Here is a 20,425-nt window from a genome sequence, read left to right as displayed (position 1 = left end):
ATACGAGAAAGTTAAAGACCAATATCTTGATGATTATGATTCAATAAAATATTTGCAAAACAAAATGTGATAACACATTTAAAATATCAACTCTCACAATCAAGTTGGCTTCATTCTAGGGATACAGTTTGCTTCAATATATGGGAATCCAAAAATGTCCACACAACACATAAAACCAAAGCCAAAATCACACGATCATTTACACAGTTCCAGAAAAATGCCTTTGGCAAAGCTTAACACCTTTCCATGACAAAGCTTTGAAGAAATAAGGTACGGAGCCGGGCGGTGGTGGCGCACGCCTTTAGTCCCAGCACTCGGGAGGCAGAGGCAGGTGGATCTCTGTGAGTTCGAGACCAGCCTGGTCTACAAGAGCTAGTTCCAGGACAGGCTCCAAAACCACAGAGAAACCCTGTCTCGAAAAACTAAAAAAAAAAAAAAAAAAAAAGGAAAGAAAAGAAATAAGATACAGAAAGACCATAACAGCATAGTAAATAATATATAAAATAAATTCATAGCAAGTATCATATGAATGTGTAAAATCCAAAACCACTTCCTCTGAGGTTGAGAACAAGGGAAGGATGGTCACTCTCATGACTTCTATTTAATATGGCCCTGGACATTTTAACCAATGCAATGACGCAAGAGCAAGAAATAAACGGGATGCAAACAGGGAAGGAAGGAAGAAGTCACATTATCCTCATTTGCAGATGATATTATCAAATGCTCAGAAGACCCTAAAGATTAAAGCACAAGACTTTAGGCCTGATAAGTATACCAAAGTAATAGAAGACAAAATTCAACATTCATAATTCAGTGCATTTTCCTAATAGGTCAATAATGAACACCAAAAATAAAAAAGTAATGAGGAGAACAATCCCATTAACAAAAACCTTAAAAAATAAGAATAAATAGACACTTGGGAGATGTCAGTGACAGTGTCTGTCACCCTAGTGACAAAAGGTAAAGTCAGGAGAGGCGGATGGAAAGGCAGGGCCTAGCTAATTGGTGAGCTCCAGCTTCAGAGAGAACTGCTGTCTCAAAAACAAAACAAAACATGAAGAGCCACGGAGGAAGACAACATCCACTTCTGAACATACGTGTATACACATGCATACACCAGAGAGAGAGGAGGAGGAAAAAGGAAAAGAAAAAGAAAATATTTCAAAATAAACCTAAGGATGAAAGACTTTATTGAAACGTATAAAACACGAAGAAAACGTGAAGAAATTCTGAAAGGCAACCCATGGTTATGAACTGGCAAGAATTACATATCATTGTAAATGACCTCGGTTTTTTTTTTTTAAAAGCAATCTGCAAATTAAATGCAATCCACATCAACATTCCAGTGACATTTTTTATAAAAATAAAACAAAATGCCCTAAAATTCTAAAGGAAGCATAAAAGGGCCCAAATTAAAAAAAAAAAAAAAATCCTGAGCAAAGAGTTATGTTTGTGGTACTACAATACCTGACTTCAAATTATTCTGTAGAATCATAGTAACTAAATCCACCTTTACCTCTTGCAATATAATGAGTTACTTACCACTCTGGAGGAATATTCCAATGCCTATCTGATCCCCATAGTCCTCAGGCTATTGCCAGTTAATTTGAAGGCCCTCAACCACTCAGACCCTGAATTACTAATAGAAAGGATTTTCTTGTCAATAAATATTTTTTATTTTATCTTCTAAGGACTGACACCACAGTACTTTTTAAAAAATTTTTTTAAAGATTTATTTTTTTATTTTATGTGTATGAGTGTTTTGCCTGCAAGTATGTGTGTGCACCACGTATGTGCAGTGCTGGGGAGGCCAGAAGAGGGTGTTGGGTCTCCCGAACTGAAGTTACAGATGGCTGTGATCTGTCATGTGAGTTCCAGGCACCAAACCCATGTCCTCTGCAAGAGCGGAAGTGCTCTCTACCACCAAGCCATCTCTCCAGCCCTAAGTGTTTTATTTTTTAAAACAATAAAAAAAATCAAAATGGATAACTAAGGCAACTACACTAGAAAGGACAAAATGGATTCAAATAAATTGGGAGAACAGAGGCTATATAAATAATATCAGGAATTAATAAATCCAAAAGAAACCCTGACAAGTTGGGGGCTGTTCTAAAAGTGAGGTTGACAAGGCCAATCAGACAGAAAAGTCTAATTGAAGGAGGAGGTAAAAAGATGGATGGCTTTAAGAAAGGAAATAACCACAACATGGAAAAAGAAAACTCTCCTGGAAGCCGAGTCCCCACAAGCATCTAGGCAGAAAATCTAAGGAGAGCATTTGCCTAAGAGGTCCACGGAGCAGCAACCAGCACAGGCAGAAGCCAGCACAGGCCAGAAGGACCAGTGAGCAGCCAAGAAGACCTCAAGGGCTGTAAGTACCAGTGGTGCTTACACTTGCAGCTGGGCAGAGCTGAAATTCCATGAGGAGAGTGAAATAAGGACAGCTGATTCCAAATGAAGAGTAAGGGTGAAGCCAATACAGAAGGATCTAAGAAGTCAGCCTGGGACGCAGCTGAAGCAACTTCTCAGCGGGAAAAGAAAATGGCTCTCCTTACGGGAAACATGGTGACTCGGCCTCATAGTGCTAACATTTGAAAGAAGAGACGCTGCACCTAAACTAACTCCCACCCACCCCCATCCATTTTAGGTTGCTTCTTCTGTGTTAAAGGAGAGCTGGAACCTTGCAGGTTTGGAACCAAATTATCTGGGCCTATTTCTAGTTCCTCCTCCTGCAAAAACACTTGACATTCATTCGTCTCTATGTTTGATCGAACATCCTTGTGACTCTCAGGTAAACCCGTTTAAGAATGGACAAATCAGATCCCTTAGCTTTGACTAGCCCGAAGGCCAAGGATGTCATCACAGAACATCTGATCCACAGCACCGAGTTTCCCACATCACCATACCCTACCCACCTGACGTTTCCACCAATGTATCTGAAAATGCTTTTATTCATAACTTTCATCGTTCTGTTACTGTGAAGCCTTCATGAAGCTGTTACTACATCAGGCTATCCTGTTTGGGGTAGTCTGTGACTCTGAGCCATGGGTACTCATCTTTAGCTCCAGAATAAGCTATATTTTATTATTTTGCTGTGAGGCCTGGGTTTGTGCATTGACAGGGCATTTCTGTCTAAGAAAAGCTGAATACTTTTCCATAACTACTACAAAACACATTTTTGTAGAACTAGTTTTGTGATGCTTGTTTTTCTCTTGACTGCCAAATATTTTTCATAGACTTAAATCATCAATCAATAAAAAAAAATAATCTCTTTCCTTGTGGAGTTAAATATATACACACACACTCATAAAACTATACCCCAGCCATGCTAATAATTTTTTCCATCTTCAATACTAGTGGTCCTTTTCAAGAAAAAAAATATCAAAATTTTTAAGTCTGATTCCAAAAGACACAGTTTATTAAGACCCATGAGGAGATAAAGAGGCTTGCGGGTGCCTCTCCTAGGTCTTTGGCTGGGTGAACCGTGTGGCTCTGGAGGTCAGAAAACACCAGAGATCAAACCATCTACAGGGGGGAGAAGGCTGGTGGCCCAGCACAGAAGAGCTGGCTTCACGCCGGGCATGCACAGCACTGCCTTTCCCTTTGTTTGCTGCCATGTACCAAGACCGTGTTTTTAGTAAATTACTTCCTCTGCTTCTTTGCTCAGATTAAATTCGGTCCATGATAGTTTAAGAGTTGTCAAAATAAAAACACATTTGTGGGCAGAGCGAACTCGGGGGGCGACCCCCACGTAATGGGTGCAGCCCACTGACAGCCAATTTAATCAAGGGGGAATTCAGAGTATTCATAGAGAGCAATTGATTTTCAAGAGAAAAGTCAGCAGGATCAAACAGCCAGTTGGGAGGGAAATCCCTTGAATCACCCCCATTGCTGTGTTTGCTACCAACCAACTCCTGCCTCCATATAGCGGAATGGCCAAATTACTGTAATTATCCCCCAGCACAAGTGGCATATCAACCTTATTTTAAACATGGATTTTTTTGCATAATCTTTCATTATTATCATCCAGCCTCCCATCTGAAAATGGAAAACAACAACAAACTGTGATGTAGCCCCCAAAGAAGAAAGGTCACCAGAGAGAACAAATCAAAGGGTTATTTACATGTGAATATACTGAGATGTGTTTTACAGTCAAATACACTCTTGAAATTCATTAAATGCTTTGCTCCCCTGCTTCATAAATATGGGCAAAAGAGACATCACCTACTGGGAAAATAATCCCAGCACATAATGATCATAAGGAATATAAATAAAGCCACTCTCTTTTCAAAGACCTCCAGGCCCCGTATCAAAGCGTTTGTGCTTCTGCCATTGTGAAATGAACCCGACCGCTGGAGAGCGTGGCCGGCCGAGTCCTAGCGCAGGTTTGCTCCCGGGGCTGAAAAGGGGGAGTGGAATGCGGACCCCCTTCATCTTGCTCTCTCTAAAAATAATGGATTCTTAAGCAGCTGCCATCGTTTGTGGCCGCCGTTGGTTTTGAAATCCTGCAAAGGGCTTAGAAGGCAGCGCTGGAATGGAGATAGAAAATCAGTAACAGGTTTTTGCTAAATAACCCAAAGGGCCACCCAGCGGGCTTGGGGCGCTGCCCCTGGCTGCTTAGTTCTAGATCTCAGCTCTGCCTCCTATTCCTCCTGGTCTGTTACAAAACCTGAAGATGTAACCCCGAGATCCTCTTGCAAGAGCCTGAACTGTCTGTCCATCTTGAGGACAACTTGGCCCACGTACAGGTCCGGTACCATTTGCTTGTTTTCTAGACATTTCTATGTGTCGCTGTCACGTACATTATTCCGGCAAATTGAAGTTGGAAGCAGTAATTAAAGCCTTGGAGATGACAGTAACATTATTGTCGTTGTTGTCATTGTTATTATTAACCTTCATATACAAAGATGCTATTCGCTGGCAAAAAACTAACAATAATAAATAAATAAACTTTTTAAAAGGACAGAATTTAGGACTGGAGGTTCAACAGCTCAATGACTAAGCATTTGCCTGGCGTGCACAGAGCTCTGGGTTCAAGCCAGAACACTACAAGTCATTTAAAATGAGAGAGAGAGAGAGAGAGAGAGAGAGAGAGAGAGAGAGAGAATTCTTAGGGAAATAAATTTCAGCTGATATATTAAACTTGTATACACATTGCATAGAGCAGCCAACTGCAGCCACTGCCAGGTTTACTATGGTCATAGCCTAGCAGCCTTGGCCATGAGGCAGCAGAGAACCATACCGCCAGACCCTAGGGAAATAGAAGGCAGGGGGAGAAAGGGACCCAGATGCTGATGATAAGAACTGGAGCTGGAGACTGGTCGGGTAGACAGGGAACCCACAGCAGCAGCCCATACAGTGCCCTGGCTACAGGCTGCAGGGCTTTATATGATGGGGTCTAAGAAGAGGCAGTGGGACACACCTGGCCAGGTGGAATGTACTCAGCATTTAATAGGTTAAATGGAGGTGCTAAGGTGAGCCCTATTCTACTATGAACTGTGCCCTTGTAAGAAGAAGACACTGAACATGGACCAATGGCGGGTGAAGGGAGGAGGAGTGGGGACAGGACGGACACCACCATATGAAGGCATAGGAAGAAGATGGCCATTGGCAAGCCAAGGAGAGAGACCACAGAAGAAACCTGCTGAGACACCTTGATTTCGGAGGACTTGACGCCTTGGAACTGGGAAATAAATTTTTGTTATTTAACTTGTTACTGAGGCCATTGGGAGGATCCTGAGACATGTTTTGTTTTTAATACAAAATCCTGGAGAGCCCCCAATTAAAGCACTACAGGTAACTGAGGTCCAGGTTGTGCATGCAAGGTAGGAAGGTTGCTGTGCTCTGCACACAAGAATCTCACACACACCTGAAATCTGGGTGAAGAACCAAGGACATAAAAATGAAACTGGGTATAGAAAGTGGAGCCTTAGGAAGGCTGGGAACACCTGGAGGATATTTAATATGCAAGAAAGTGGTAAAGCACTTTATTGGGTATTTTGTTTGTTTGTTTGTATTTTGGTGGGGTTTCTTTTTTGGTTATCAGTTTTTAGTTTGTTTGCTTTTTAGTTTTTGCTTTTGTTTTTTTTTTCAGCTCCAGTACATACAAAGTAAATTGAGAAAAGCAGCAGAAATAAATTCAAATGAAATTAAATATGACAAAAACATTTCCTGGCAGCAAGAGTGATATGTTTGATAATTTTAAAGGCAATGCTGCTTTTTGACATGGGGTGTTTTTGAAATTTTTTTTTTATTTTGAATGGCCTTTTAACATATAATAAGCGACACTTCTCCTGGATGGCTTGGTTACAGGGAGCTATGCTAATTATCTTTTTGAAAGGCCACAATTCTGTAATATAAAATAAAATCTCTCCCTGCCAAGGAACACATCAAATTCTACAAGGATTTTTGTAAGGTGGGCCCCGGGTGTGTAATGAGATTTACAAGTCTGAACCTTGCAGGGGTCTTACCAAACAGAGATTTGGGCTGCCTGGAACACACCGGCCTACATGACGAACAAAAGTTGTTTTATTTGGGCTTGTCTTTTTTTTTTTAAAAGCCATTAAACCGGGTGATGCCAATACAGCTGTGGAAATGCAGGCTGTGCCCTATTTTGCCTTATGCATCATCAAGAAAATTGCCAGCTCAGTTCTGATTTCGCAATCTTTATTGTGGTGGTGCAGCTAACAAAAGCCACAGCTTGATTTGCAGACACCACAGGGGCCAGCGTCGGGGCCAACTGGAAGGAAACACAGCTTTGAGCTTTGAGCCATTTTGCTGTCGCTAGAGGAGAATATGCACTAACTACCACGCATATGGAACACCTTGAAGAGGTTCTGCGCTTCTTCAGAGGCTTAACATTTAAGAGGTTCTTCTAAAATAAGTTCTCCACTAAATAAAAGCAATAAATAAAACTTTTACTAGTTTTCTTTATAGTAGTTCAAAAATCTACATTTTTAGAACTCACTCACCCCAGTCAACCCTGTTACATTATAGCCTCAAGGCTGCTTAAAACACACAAACCAAAATTTACTAATGCATCATAGGTTATACAGATGCAAACAGTGTCCTTATGGGGGTAGGCACAGGCAATGCATGCGTATGTAGTGTTCTGGTGTATACAGCTAAGCTTTTTAGATTCAGTGGACACTTACAAGGCTGACATGATGGACAGTGGGCTCATCAAAGAACCAGAGAAGGAAGGCTCCTATATTATATGAAGAAAATTAAGTTTTACTATTTTTCTGCTTGGCCGGGTTGAGGCTGCTGTGAAGTTCAAATTTTTCCCAACTGTGAGGGAAAGGGAGTCAGAGATCTATTAACAGAGAACACAGGAAGAGGACTGAGGAGGAAGGGACAAGGGAAGGAACCAACAAGATGTGCATTACCAATGACAGACAAGGGACCTGGAGTGTCTGAACCTCCATCTAGTCTGTTGTGTGTGAGATAAACGCTTTCACGAATGCTACAAAGAGAATGGATTGACGGTTTGATCCCTCAGAAATGGATCTGGAGTCACAGATAGAAAGACAGTAATTGATATGGGAGTTCTGAGGGATGACCTGAGTCACAGGGCAGGGACTTGATTCGGGGAGTGGGGATTGCCTGCAATGCTCACTTCCTAGCTCTTCTAGCTTGCAACTTGACAGGGCAGCATGTCTTTCCATAGCTCTAGACAGGCCTGACGATACAGGGGTAACGATGCCAGCAGAAAAAAAGACGTTCAAATTATGTGTCTTCACACATGTGCAGACGTACAATCAAGTTTGAGGGTATGGGTTGGACACCGGTAAACCACTAAGGAAATCTCTTATTAAACAGCTCACTGACATGAAAAATTCTGATTCTGTATGTAATGAAGCATACTGGTTATGGGGGTATTCAGTCTACATCTACTCTAGATCTCTTTTCGCCTGATAAATCTTTATGCCTTAGATGCACAGGTATATAAAATATATAAGTAAATTAAACATTTACCAATAATGAATCATAAAAATTATTTGACACCAGTTATTAGATAAACATGTAATTTTACCATTTTGGAGCATGGATGTAGGCACTTTGATGTGTTCATGAATGTGCACAAGCACTGTGGAGGTTAGAGGAAAATGTTGGATGTCTTTGTAGATGGAAGTTTCTATCCTGGCTGGTCCTGCAGCCATTCAGTCTCAAAGAAACACACAGAGGCTTATATTAACTATAAACTGCTTGGCCTTTTGGCTCAGGCTTATTATTAACTAGTTCTTACAACTTAAATTAACCATAATTTTTAATCTATGTTTAGTCATGTAACTTGGTACCTTTTCTCAGTAAGGCATTCTCATCTTGTTTCCTCTGTGTCTGGCTGGTGATTACAACTCTGCCTATCTTCTTCCTAGAATTCTTCTAGTCTGGTTGCCCCACCTATACTTCGTGCCTGGCTACTGGCTAATCAGCATTTTATTAAACCAATACGAATGACAAATATTTATAGTGTCCAAGAGCATTATCCCACAGCATTTCCCCTTTTTATATTTTTAGCAAGAACCCTGAATCTAATCACTTTTGTTTAGCTTTTTTCCTGACCATTACTCATAATAACTTGTAGCCAACACTCTAAACAAAGACAAACATCTATAATCCATTTTTTGGGAATATTGGTGTAGTTTTCTAGGCTACTTCTTGATGACTAGGGGAGCTGATAATCTTATGGGGACCCAAAGAAAATTTAGGACTATGGTCACGTCCTAACTAGAGTATTCTATGAGACTGGATCATCTCAGCCAGCAGTCTTGATGCTGTTCTAGATGTAGAACTCAGAGGAAACTGCAACAGAGGTGCTCTGAAACGTTGGATCAACTGGGCCATCTGTTCCCATTGGAGATTTTCCGGGGGTTCTTCCTTGATCAAACTTTATTTTTCTTAGCCCAGAATAAATTCACAGCCTCTCATTTCCTGTGCAAACAAAAGCAAAGCCTCTTCTCCAAAGTAATGTATCTTTTGACTTAAATTTTGAAGTCAAGGTATTTTCAAAATATGTAGGTTGGATTAATCCATCAGCATTTATAATCAAATGTCTTTTAGCAGCTGTTGCTCCTTCCTCAGCAGTCAAACATTTCAAAAACAGCACAATAACATACAGGATCCAGATTCCCTATGTATTCTTCATCTGTATGTGGATTTTTTTTACTCTGTTTTTTTTTTTTTTAATTTTTAGTTCTTTGAGACAGGGTTTCTCTGTGTATCTTTGGCTGTCCAGGAACTAACTCTGTAGACCAGATTGGCCTCAAACTCACAGAGATCTGCATGTTTCTGTCTCACAAGTGCTGGGATTAAAGGTATGCACCACCATGTCTGACTACACTATTTCTTTTTTAAGGACTTTTTATATTCTTTTTCTTTTCTATCCCAAGCCTATGTATAATTTTAAAAATACTGTAAATCAATTAGAGTTTTTTTTCCCCATCTGAGTCTGTCTTTACTGAATATCTTTATCTTTTTCTGATCACATGAGTCTTTAATCTGCTAAATAGCATGGCTAGGATTAAAGCTACATCTTTGGCAGCTGGCTTCATCCCCTTTCTTAGCTTTCTGAGGGTCTAGCATCATGGTGGAGGTACTGGTGGGAGCCACATTTATTGCCACAACTCTGCAGAATTTCTAGGTCCATGCCACCACCAAGAAGCATGCCACTGATTGCTTGTAAATACCATTTAAGTGTTTGGTGGTAGGGCCTCTTAAAAGACTGCAAGATTTTTGCTGCTAACACTGAATCAGGAAACCTCTCTTGAAGGAAACAGAGCCTATCTGAGAAAAGATAGCTACCAAGAAGCTACAACTGACTCCTGTTTTTGTGGGTTTAGAATCACTTTTTTTTTAAGCTTTCTTAGACTTTATGTGGATATACGTTGCTGAATGTTGGGCACCATTATATAGATGGAAGTTTCTGTCCTGCCTGGTCCCACAACTGTTCAGTCCCAAAGAATCATACAGAAATTAAATTAATTACAACACTGTTTGGCCAATGGCTCAGGCATATTCCTAGCTAGCTCTTACATCCTAAATTAACCCATTTCCATTAATCTATGTATTGCCACAAGGTTGTGCCTTACTGGTAATGTTCTGACATCTTTCTCCTTTGGCGACTACATGGCATCTCTTCAACTCTGCTCTCTCTCTCTCTCTCTCTCTCTCTCTCTCTCTCTCTCTCTCTAACTCTGTTCAGATTTCCTACCTGGCTTTAGTCTGCTAAGCCATTGGCTGAAATAGCTTAATTCATCAACCAATAAAAGCAACACATATAGAGAAGGAAATCCCACATCATGTCTTTCTCAATTATTCCTCATCTTTTTTTTTTTTCCCTATTGATACAGGGTCTCTTGCTGAACCTGGAGCTCCTCGCTGATTCAGCTGAACTGGCTGGCCAGCAAAGCCTAGGGAACTTTCTGTCCTTGCCTCCTCAGCACTGGAAGTGCAGGAGCATGTATCATGCCAGGCTTCTTAAGGTGCTGGGAATCAAATTCAGGTCCTCATGTTTATGTGGTTGAGCCATTCTTCAGTCCAATTTTAATATTTTTTAATTAATTTATTTATTATTTATTTTTCACATACCAATCCCAGTTCCCCCCTTCTCCCACTTCCCCCTTCTCCATCCCACCTCCCATCTGCAATTTTAATATTTATTGAAGAGGAAAGGAAATTTGCGTACTAATTAGATACATGTTATTTACTTTTATGTTAAGAATTATGTCTTGGCAAAATATTTGACACTGAAGCAGTAGAACATGACCAACATTTTCAGAGGTGACTAAGGTTTTGGTTGTGCAATTAGATGCTGAGGATGCTGCTTCCCATAAGGGTGTAATACAAAATGGCAGCAGTATGCCTAGGACTATCTTACAAACTGTTGGAAATTCTATCTTAGTCTCAAGCCAAAATTAATTTTATGATTTTGGGTGTGGTCTATATACTTGTGAGTGTAGGTGCCCACACACATTGGGGGCAAAGGTTGGCTATCTGGTACCCTCTTTGATCACTTTCCACTTTTGAAACAAGGTTTCTCTATGAATGAACCTAAAGCTCATTGATTTGGCTAGATTTTTCTGGCCAATGAGCTTCAGAGATCTGTCTATCTCTGCCCCTATCCAACTCTGGAGTTACAGGAATCATTTAATATTTTTTTTTAATTAAATTCAAGCCAGCAAGTCAAACAGCAATTTTTAAAACCAAACGTTTGAACACAATTCAATCAAAGATACACTAATTTGATACTTAGAGACTGTAGAATCTTGATCAAAAAGTAGTAAAAGTTTTAAAACATTAAAAGCCCCACTCCTATTTTATAGATAAAGTAAAACACTGCAGTTCATAACACTCTCAGGAAACATTCCTCAGCACATGGTACGACAGGTTGAGCACTGTAAACTGTACATGTTATATGTTCAGAACAGTGAAGTCACATGATATGACACAGGTAGGCATCTTGGAGTCATTACACAATTGCTTCTGAATTGATTTTTGGTCACTAACCATTAAAAAGCCTTTGATTGTTGCCAAAATTTTGTAACCCTTACATTCGGACCCCAGTGGGGTTCTGACCCATAGTTTTAAAAACTGTAATTTGCCAGGCAGTGGTGGTGCTCACCTTTAATCCCGGCACTCTGGATCTCTGTGATCTCGAGGCCAACCTGGTCTACAAGGGCTAGTTCTGGGATAGCTAGGACTGTTACACAGAGAAATCCTGTCTTGGCGGGGGAGGCGAATCTGTGACTAAAAAAACAGGTGGAAAAAAAAAAAGAAACAGGTGGAAGTGTTGGGCTGGGCTGAGAGTGGTAGACTGCTTGCCTGGCATACAAGTGCCTGAACTTGACACCCAGACTGTTACTTTGCCCAGATGCAGAGAGGTAAGTAAGAGGCTGGACTGTGCTTTTGAGACAGTTCTTGATGAAATTTATAAACCTTGGACAAGCTTGGGCAGAGACGAAATGAAGAGAGCTGCCCCTGCCCTGACTCTTTGGCATCAAGCTATGAGGTAATGATTATTAGCATCCTTTGGAATGAAAAACCGCTGTCCTTCATAGCTTTACTGTCAACTTGACACAACCTAGAATCACTTCGGAAGAGGGGACCTCAACTGAGTAATTGCCCAGATCAAACTGGCCTGTGGCCATGTTTGTAAGAGATAGTCTTGATTAATGATTAATGTGGGATGGGCCAGCCCACTGTGGGGGGCACCATCCCTAGGCAAGTGAGTCCTGGCTATATGATAAAGCCAGCTGAGCAGGAGAGAAAGCTGGTGAGCAGCATTTCCTCTGGTTTCAGCTTCAATTCCTTCCTGCCTTGGGCTCCTGCCCTGACTTCCCTTACTACTGGATCACGACCCGGAAGTGTGAGCCACATCAACCCTTTCCTCCACAAGCTGCTTTTGTCACAGCCTCGAGAAAGTAACTAGAACAATCATCAAACAAAATACGAGATATAAACTATAGCAAAATACAAACTGCAATGATGTGTGCTCATTTAAAACACAAATCTCGGTTCGTGTTTTTGAGAAATTGTATTTCCGTAAAAGACTTTCACCAGAGTAACAAAACCCGAACAGGTCACAGCTCATTTTCAGTGCTTCCTCTGTTGATGTGATGAAAAGATGGCTGTGGAATTTGTTGATGACTCTGCCTGGATATAATGAGCTGCTGAGGACCTATGACTCCATCCCTGAGTTATCTCAAGTCTACAATGGAAGCTCCCTGGTAACAATTTCATAAAGAATCATTTTTGTGTCAGTGAACAGAAAACCAATTTTCAAAAATAAACACCCTGTGATAGGTAACACGTTTCCCTACTTCCTTTGCTTGCCACCCTGTCCTAGAGCAAATGGTTTTAAGAAATGGGCTGAAGGAGGTAATGAGAAGCCAGCTGCCTGCCTTTCCTGTCTTCGCAGACTTTTGCTACACAGAGCCATAATAGATAACGTGTAGATGTGTCAGGCCCAGAGTTCAGCTAAACTCTGACTCTCCTCCTCCCCCCTCCAGTAAAATTTCTGAGACAGGAATTTTCCATTCATTCTATATAAGGAACAGCAGTAGTGCCAGGAAGACTCAGCCTCAGGAAGGGTCTACAGCCTTCCAATTTGTTTGGTTTGGTTTGGCTTGGTTTGGTTTGTTGTTGGTTTTTGTTTGTTTGTTTGTTTTTGTTTTTTTGTTTTTTTTGATACAAGGTTTCTCTGTTTAACATCTTGGGCTGTCCTGGAACTTTTTCTGTAGACCAGGCTGGCCTAGAACTCACAGAGATCTGTCTGCTTCTGCCCCCTGAGTGCTGGGATTAAAGATGTGCTCCACCACGTCCAGCTGTTTTGTTTTATTTTTTTTAATGATAGCACAGAAAACAGAAAAGAAAAATTGTATGCTTGCCACTGAGCTAAGTGCATCACAATTCCAATATTTACTCCTCCTACCCATTCCTTGATTGGGTATTATTTTTATCTCTCCTTTATACATGAGAACACGAGCCGCAGCAAGTCTCCTGTTTGGTGCCGCCTCAAAGAAGACTTCTAGCACTGGAAAGCAACTGTGACAACTTCTGGTTCAGGACTGTCTTATGGTGTTTAAATGTTCCTCCAGAACATTCCTTCCCCAAGAGCCTGGGGAGGCACCGTTCACCATGAAACCGTAATGACTCGAAGTCTCACTTTCAGGAAGGGTGCTGTTGTCAGTACCAAAGGGAAGAGCCTTTCCACGGAGGGTTTCACCGTTCCGTGTGATGAGTGTGCACCGTCAGGACATGGGCATCCACTGTTTAGTGTTTGGTTTGCCCACTGAAGGGACAAGAGATTGGCTAAAGTGACACCTGCGACTGGAACACCAAGTCCTGTGCCACCAACCATATTGCTCCTCTTCCTATTTTTGAACAACCTTACTAAAACTCTTCATGTTATAGGAAGCATTACAACTTTTAAAAAAATCATGATTTTACCCCAAAGAGTGACTGAATGGCCAATCATAAAGAAACAATGGCCACTAACTATTATCAGTGTTTACTGCTCACTAAATTCATTCAAGACATGGACACCAAGTATAGCATTTTACACACCATACCTCAGTGAAAATCCACAACTCCTGCCTGATTGCAGTTTTCCTCACCCTACACATGGGGAACCCAGATAAGAAAATTGAACTGACACACCTAAGCTCGCCTGCCTGTTTTTATCTATCTTAAAGAACCTTATCTATCCATAAGAACCTACTTAACCATGAAGCTATCAGCAGAGATTACCTCATCTTACTTCATGAAATACTGACACAAACAATATTTCAAAATTCATTTTATGGCTCGAGGTTAAGAGCTTGTATTGTTCCTGCAGAGGACCCGAGTTCAGTTTCCAGCATCTATATGGTGGCTCACAATGACCTGTAACCCCAGCTCCAGGGGATCTGATACCCCTCTTAATTACATATACAGACACACACATACACACACTCACACAGTATATATCCATACAGACATACACACTTAAATATAAACTGAAAATTGATGTTATTTCATATATGCAGAAATCAGTTGTACAAATTCAAAACGACCATTTGCAATACACTCATGCTACAGAGGGTTTGCCCAAAGACATAAACACAGAAATTCTTATTGTAAAGATCAAAGTTTAAAAGTATACAGAGTCTTCAAGCTTGTTTGCTTTTTTACATTTAAATTTTTAAGCACTGCGGATTTAACCCAGGGAACCTAGTCCATATGAGACCAATGATCTGCCACTAAGATATTTCCCTAGTCCCTTGAATTCTTGAAGTTATTTATTATATTCTGGTGTTCTCTCTCTCTCTTTCTCTCTCTCTCTCTCTCTCTCTCTCTCTCCCTCCCTCCCCCTCTCTCTCTCTCTCTCTCTCCCTCTCTCTCTCTCTCTCTCACACACACACACACACACACACAGAGAGAGAGAGAGAGAGAGAGAGAGAGAGAGAGAGAGAGAGAGAGAGACTAAACTGGCACTAGGGATGTAACCCAGAGGTACAGCTCTTAGTCAACATGCATAAAGCTCCGAACCTGATCCCCAGCAACAAAAATAAAAATCTAAAATGCTAACAATTATCTCACTATAGCTTATACACCAATGACCATTCTGTAAGCAAACACCCTGAATTTGGAAGCTTTTAGCTTTAAAGGAACCATGTCTAATTATGGCTGTGCAGGTTTGTCCCTGGACCCACAGATTTCACAAAGATGCCAATAACCATGTGGATGTACTCCATAAATGGGACTCGGAAGGGACTTAAGATGCATGCCCTTTCCATGAATCGCACAGCTGTGTGTAAGACGAGTGCTGACTTTTCTGGTATGTCCTGCGACAGCCACCGTACCTTGACTTTCTTGCAAACTTGACTCTCTTGATGGTTCCAGAAGATCGTCAGGATGTGGGACACAGAACCCATGGAAAGGGCCCAGGTCGAAGCACTCGTGCAGCAGGGGCAAGTTCACGCTGGAGCACACGCTCATGAACCCGACGGCCTTGCCTTCCACCTGCAACACCAGAACACAGCCACCTATCAGACTCAAGATCTGCCGAGAGTTCTCGGCATGTGGCCCGCTGGGAGCGTGGGAGACACTCTTGGGTTATTTAAGGGTGGAAGGGTCTTCCAGTAACTCTTGTGTCCAGTGCAATGCATAGAATACAGAACATGCTCAAAGGCATATCCAACAAGTGACCACTGGGGACGCTCTTAGCGGTTGGGAAATAACTTAGGGAGTCGCCAAAGTGTCCCTGAGGAGACCCTGGAAAGCTACACCTGACTTCTTTCTGAACCGCTCCCTGCACCTCCCCTATTCCACTCCCTCTGCCAGCCAGTGGGTTGGAGTTTGGTCTTTTGGAGTGTGTGTGTGTGTGTGTGTGTGAAAGTGATGTGGGTGGGGTGTATTTGCTGTTCTTTTTATTCCCCCATAAGCCCCGACCTCTTAGACACTTTTCTCCACTCTGTCCTTCCCCACCCATCAATCACAGCTCTTTGTAAAATGGGTTGTTCCTAACCCATCCCATAAACCCCAACTTAGAAAACAGTCACAATCCAGGGCTCCTTAATAAGGGAAACTCTTCTATATCGCTTGATACACTTATTTATCACTTGACTGGGCGTGGAGAAGTGAAGAAAGGCTGTTTGGAGGGAAAGAGCTCCATGAAGTCTGGACTGACGTACTAACCAACAACCCTCTGCACACTAAATCCCTGGCTATGAAGCTCTTTGCAATGGTCGCCATGGTTTTAATATATGGTTTTTAAAAAAAAAAATTTTTTTTTTGGATGAGGAACACAGACTCCCAGGAAGCTGAGTGACTGACTGACACAGCCATTCTATTCAGGAAGTGGACTCACAGTACTGTGCACCATCCATTCCCAAGGGGCAGCCCCACACAAATGGGCGATGCTTCAACATCCCACAGCAGAGAAGCAAGCGGCATGGATGTTTGATGATACAGCAAAAGACAGATAGCAAACTATTTCTCCAATAGCTTTGTGTGCTTGAAAAACACACAAAGGTGCCCTTTTCATCTTCAAGGGATCCTTTTTAAAATGAATCTTCCTTGCATTTCCTTTCTTTCCAGGACCCCTCCCCAAATGATACTTGCTATAAAAGGCTGATTTACACAGCTGTTTTATAAAGCCATTGACACTTTAATGAAAGTCCAAAATAAACATTTTAATTTTTTTCCCAAATAACAAGTAATTGTTTGTCTTGTTTGCACTCCCGAACAAAGGCTGTGGAGCTGCAGTTGTCTGGCTTCTCTGTAATTTCAGGCCCAAGACTCAGCAGACGCTGATTAACCAATCCATCTACCATATGTGCAGAAAGAGACGGCCAGCCTCACTCCCGGCAGGGAAAATTGGCATCCATCTTGGTTCACATGGAGATGTCCTTCTAATCTACAGCCGTGCTGGCGCAGCGAAACTTCCATGGCCTGAAATACCTTTTGCTGGCTTCATGGCGAGCTGCGTGTGCATGATAAGAATGTATTATTTATAAGACCGCCGCTAGTAATGAGCTGTTACACTAATGGCTCATTGTGTTGGAGATTTGATTTCAAATGGCATGGATCACACATTCTGATGAAAATGAGAAAAACATGTTTTGCCATTAGGAACAAAGATTTAGCATTCTCCAATTCCACAACCTGTTATATTCCCATCACTCGGCTAGGGTTGTAACAACTTACAAAAGCCCACAGTCAGAGGCGGTAGCAGAGCAAGGACGGAGGGTGGACACATCCGCTGTGGTCTTTGGGTTCCTTTCAAATGGCTGCCTGGAGATACACCATTCTGGAATACCAATTTGCAAAACTCGCCTGGGGAATATTGGTGTGTGTGTCACTTGTATAGTGCAGAGGCATTGGCTGCTGTTGCCGTTCAACGGACACAGGTATTTTCTGCCGTCAAAGTCTGGAGGACAAAACTGGAGATTTTGCTCTTCCTGTCTGTCCTGTGAGTGTCTACATGACCACACAGATAAGATTTAGGACACTGGAAAACCATCTGTGAGCTTGCCTTGTCTTCACAAATCGGTCTAACTCACAGACACGTGTGCGCTTTGGCATTCATAACGCCACTACCAAAACCCCACACAGTCAGGCATCCCTTTTGGGTGACAATATTTCATAATGAGGGCTTTTGTCCTCGTTGTGACCGTTACTGGCTTTCATCCCCTTCTCTTGATGCCAAGTGCACGGCTAACCTGGCAGGCTCTCTCCCGCCTGCAGGTCAGTGATGCTTTCTCGGACCACTGCTGCCCATGTCCGGGATGATGCCAAAACAGACGCTCTCCCCATCTGTCTCTAGGAACCACCTTGGCCTCCAACTACCCTTCCTTGAAATCTCAGCTTGGAGTAAACACCAGATGTCAAGGTACACTTATGACAAGGAACCTGCAGCAAAGCCACAGCTCAGAACTTCTCCAAAGTAGCAAACAGGACAGAGAAAGTCAACAATTCCTCAACAAGGCAATGTCTTTTCTCCTAACGCAAGCCAAGCCCTCAAGAGCTCTACGTGCTCAGCCTGAAACCGTCCTGTACTGGGTTGGAAAGAGGCACAATTGATGCACGTTGTCCTGTTACCCTTGGTTAGTGGTGGCTACAGGGTAAACGAACCAGCCAAAGAAACCCACCCTGGTTCTGAAACCAGAGGCCAGTGAAAGAAATAGGCCCTGCCTCCAAAACTAGAGCCAAAAAATTAAAAAGGGGGAAGTGAAAGAAACATAGTTTGGCCTTGAAATGGGAGCCAACACTGCCCCTGACCAACTAAACCAACCAATCCCTAAGCAGGAAAACTAACCAATCTCTGAACAGAAAATAATCTCCCTGGGAAAACTCCGCCCCCTAAGAAGCCCTATATAAACCCTTCTGCCTGTTCTGTTGTGGGAGGCCCTTTCCCACCCTGGCAGAGGCAGCTACTTTCCTGGAATCCTCCTTCCCAAATAAATCTCTTACTTAAAAGAGTTTCAGGTGACGCTCTCTCCCCAATGCAGAAAAGAACCTTTGCTGAGACTTTCCCTTAGGGGAGCTGACTTTCCCTTAAGGTAGCTGAGCAGAAAAAGTAACAACTTTTCGCTGCCGAGGAGATTGCTACATTTCTGCAGATTCTCTGCTTTAGCAGAGTGAAACAAAAGAGGTAGCATCTTGGGCAGGAGAAGAGCAGAGCAGAAGAAGGGGATAGCTTGGCTAGGACTATCCTAGAGGGGAACAGAGCAGAGCTCAGCTGTAACAGCTCTCTCTAGGAGAGGAGCGAGACTACCGACTACTATGTCCTGTGGGGAAACCATCCCCTACGCACCCCAGCTCCACATATTGCTGATGAATTAGGCCTGACTTCCTGAGTCAGGATACCTTTCCCTCCAGAGCTCTCCCTTCGCAGCTCCAGGTATCATCTGAATTCCCCACAAGTCAGGATACCTTTTCCTCCAGAGCGTTCCCTTTGCAGCTCCAGAACTGGAACACACACTTACAGTGGCTGCCCCATTAGATGTTAACAAATGCCCATTCAGTGTTGGAAAGAAATGCCCGAATGTTTAGTGTTTGCCAATGGTAAAATACTGTCATCGTGGTAGTTTCAAGTTGCCAACTGACGTCATCAAACATGGAGTAGAGATGTAGGGCAGGGATATGTGATGGCATGTTATTAAATACTATGTTCACGGGATAAGACCACAGACAAAATCCCCAAGAGCTACATAATACTAAAAGAAAATCAATTGTACCCTTTAAACATTATTTACTATAATTTTTTATACTGTAAGTTTATACAGTGACTTTTTGTTTGGGGTTTGTTTGCTGTTTTGTTTTTGAGACAGGGTCACAGTTGTCTAGACTGGCCTTGAACTGGTTATTTAACTATGGGTGACCCTGAACTTTTGATCCTCCTGTCTCTGCCTTCCAAGTGTGAGGATTACAGGTACATGCCACCATGCTGGGTTTATGTGGCAGGAACTCTACCCAGTGAGCTATATCCACAGCATATACAATTTTTTTTGTTTGGTTTGGTTTTTGCTTGTTTGGTTTTGGTTTTTCAAGACAGGGTTTCTCTATATAATAGCCCTGGCTGTCCTGGAACTAGTTCTTGGAGACCAGGCTGGCCTCGAACTCACAGGGATCTTCCTGTCTCTGCCTCCTGAGTGCTGAGATTAAAGGTGTGAGCCTACAATTTTTAATGATGACTATGTTCAGCAAATAGCTTGCAAAGTTCCTGAGTATTTAACAACTAGGTCTCTCAAGCTAGACCAGATACCTCCTCCCAGGGTAGTGACTTGTCTAGGATGACAGGTAGGGTGGAACAGTAGGACCAGTATTTAGCTTGAACCCGGAAAGACTTCAGACACGAGATGTGGCTTGCCTGCCTGGTTCCTGTTCCCAGGCCCTGCCTATGTCCTTGTCCTTGAATAAGATCTGTGGTCTCCTCTCTCTGGAACATAAAGCCTTTGGAGGAGACTGGGTTGACCCCTTCACCTCTTAGGAACACCAATGTCACAGGACTGGCACTGCCACTTCCCACCTGTGGCTTTCTTTGCCTCGATGTTCACATGGAAAGTGAAAGAAATAGACCAAGAAAAAGAACAAGGCAGAGATCACAACCGTGGTAGATCACTTCCTCAAGGGATTTGGGGTGGCACTAACACCCTAAACAAAACCAGAGAACTAAAAGACTCCTACAAATGAAGACTGGATCACACAGACAGTAACAGGAAGATCAAAGTCCTTGTTCAGGCTCTGTGCGATTTGTTGCCTGTAGTTTTCGGCGGTTGTAGAAAAACACTGCTTTTCAAAATGGTGCTGCTTTGGCCCAAATGCTTCCTGACCCTTCCTTTTCTCATCAGCCTAGAGCTGAAGGCTGACTGAGCTGTGAAGAGAGCCATCAAGCAGACTGCAGGTCAAAACCACCTGGGGAGCGTTAAGATGCTCCCTGGCT

The 20,425-nt window shown here is 42.4% G+C and overlaps 1 protein-coding gene across 1 annotated transcript in view; it reads right to left on the bottom strand.

Annotated features, from left to right (window-relative positions):
* Window positions 1-20,425, bottom strand: part of Cfap61 (cilia and flagella associated protein 61) — a 231,495-nt gene that overhangs the window by 191,231 nt on the left and 19,839 nt on the right. Inside the window, exon 4 of the mRNA XM_050159553.1 lies at window positions 15,342-15,501. Within this exon, the coding sequence (XP_050015510.1) occupies window positions 15,342-15,501 (160 nt within the window). The remainder of the gene's footprint in view (window positions 1-15,341; window positions 15,502-20,425) is intronic.

Source organism: Alexandromys fortis, unplaced genomic scaffold (assembly GCF_014885135.2).
Source record: "Alexandromys fortis isolate MF-2015 unplaced genomic scaffold, M_Fortis_MF-2015_v1.1 scaffold_115, whole genome shotgun sequence".
NCBI lineage: Eukaryota > Metazoa > Chordata > Mammalia > Rodentia > Cricetidae > Alexandromys > Alexandromys fortis.
The sequence above is the reverse complement of the archived record's forward strand: the minus strand, read 5'-3'. Positions and strand labels throughout refer to the sequence as shown.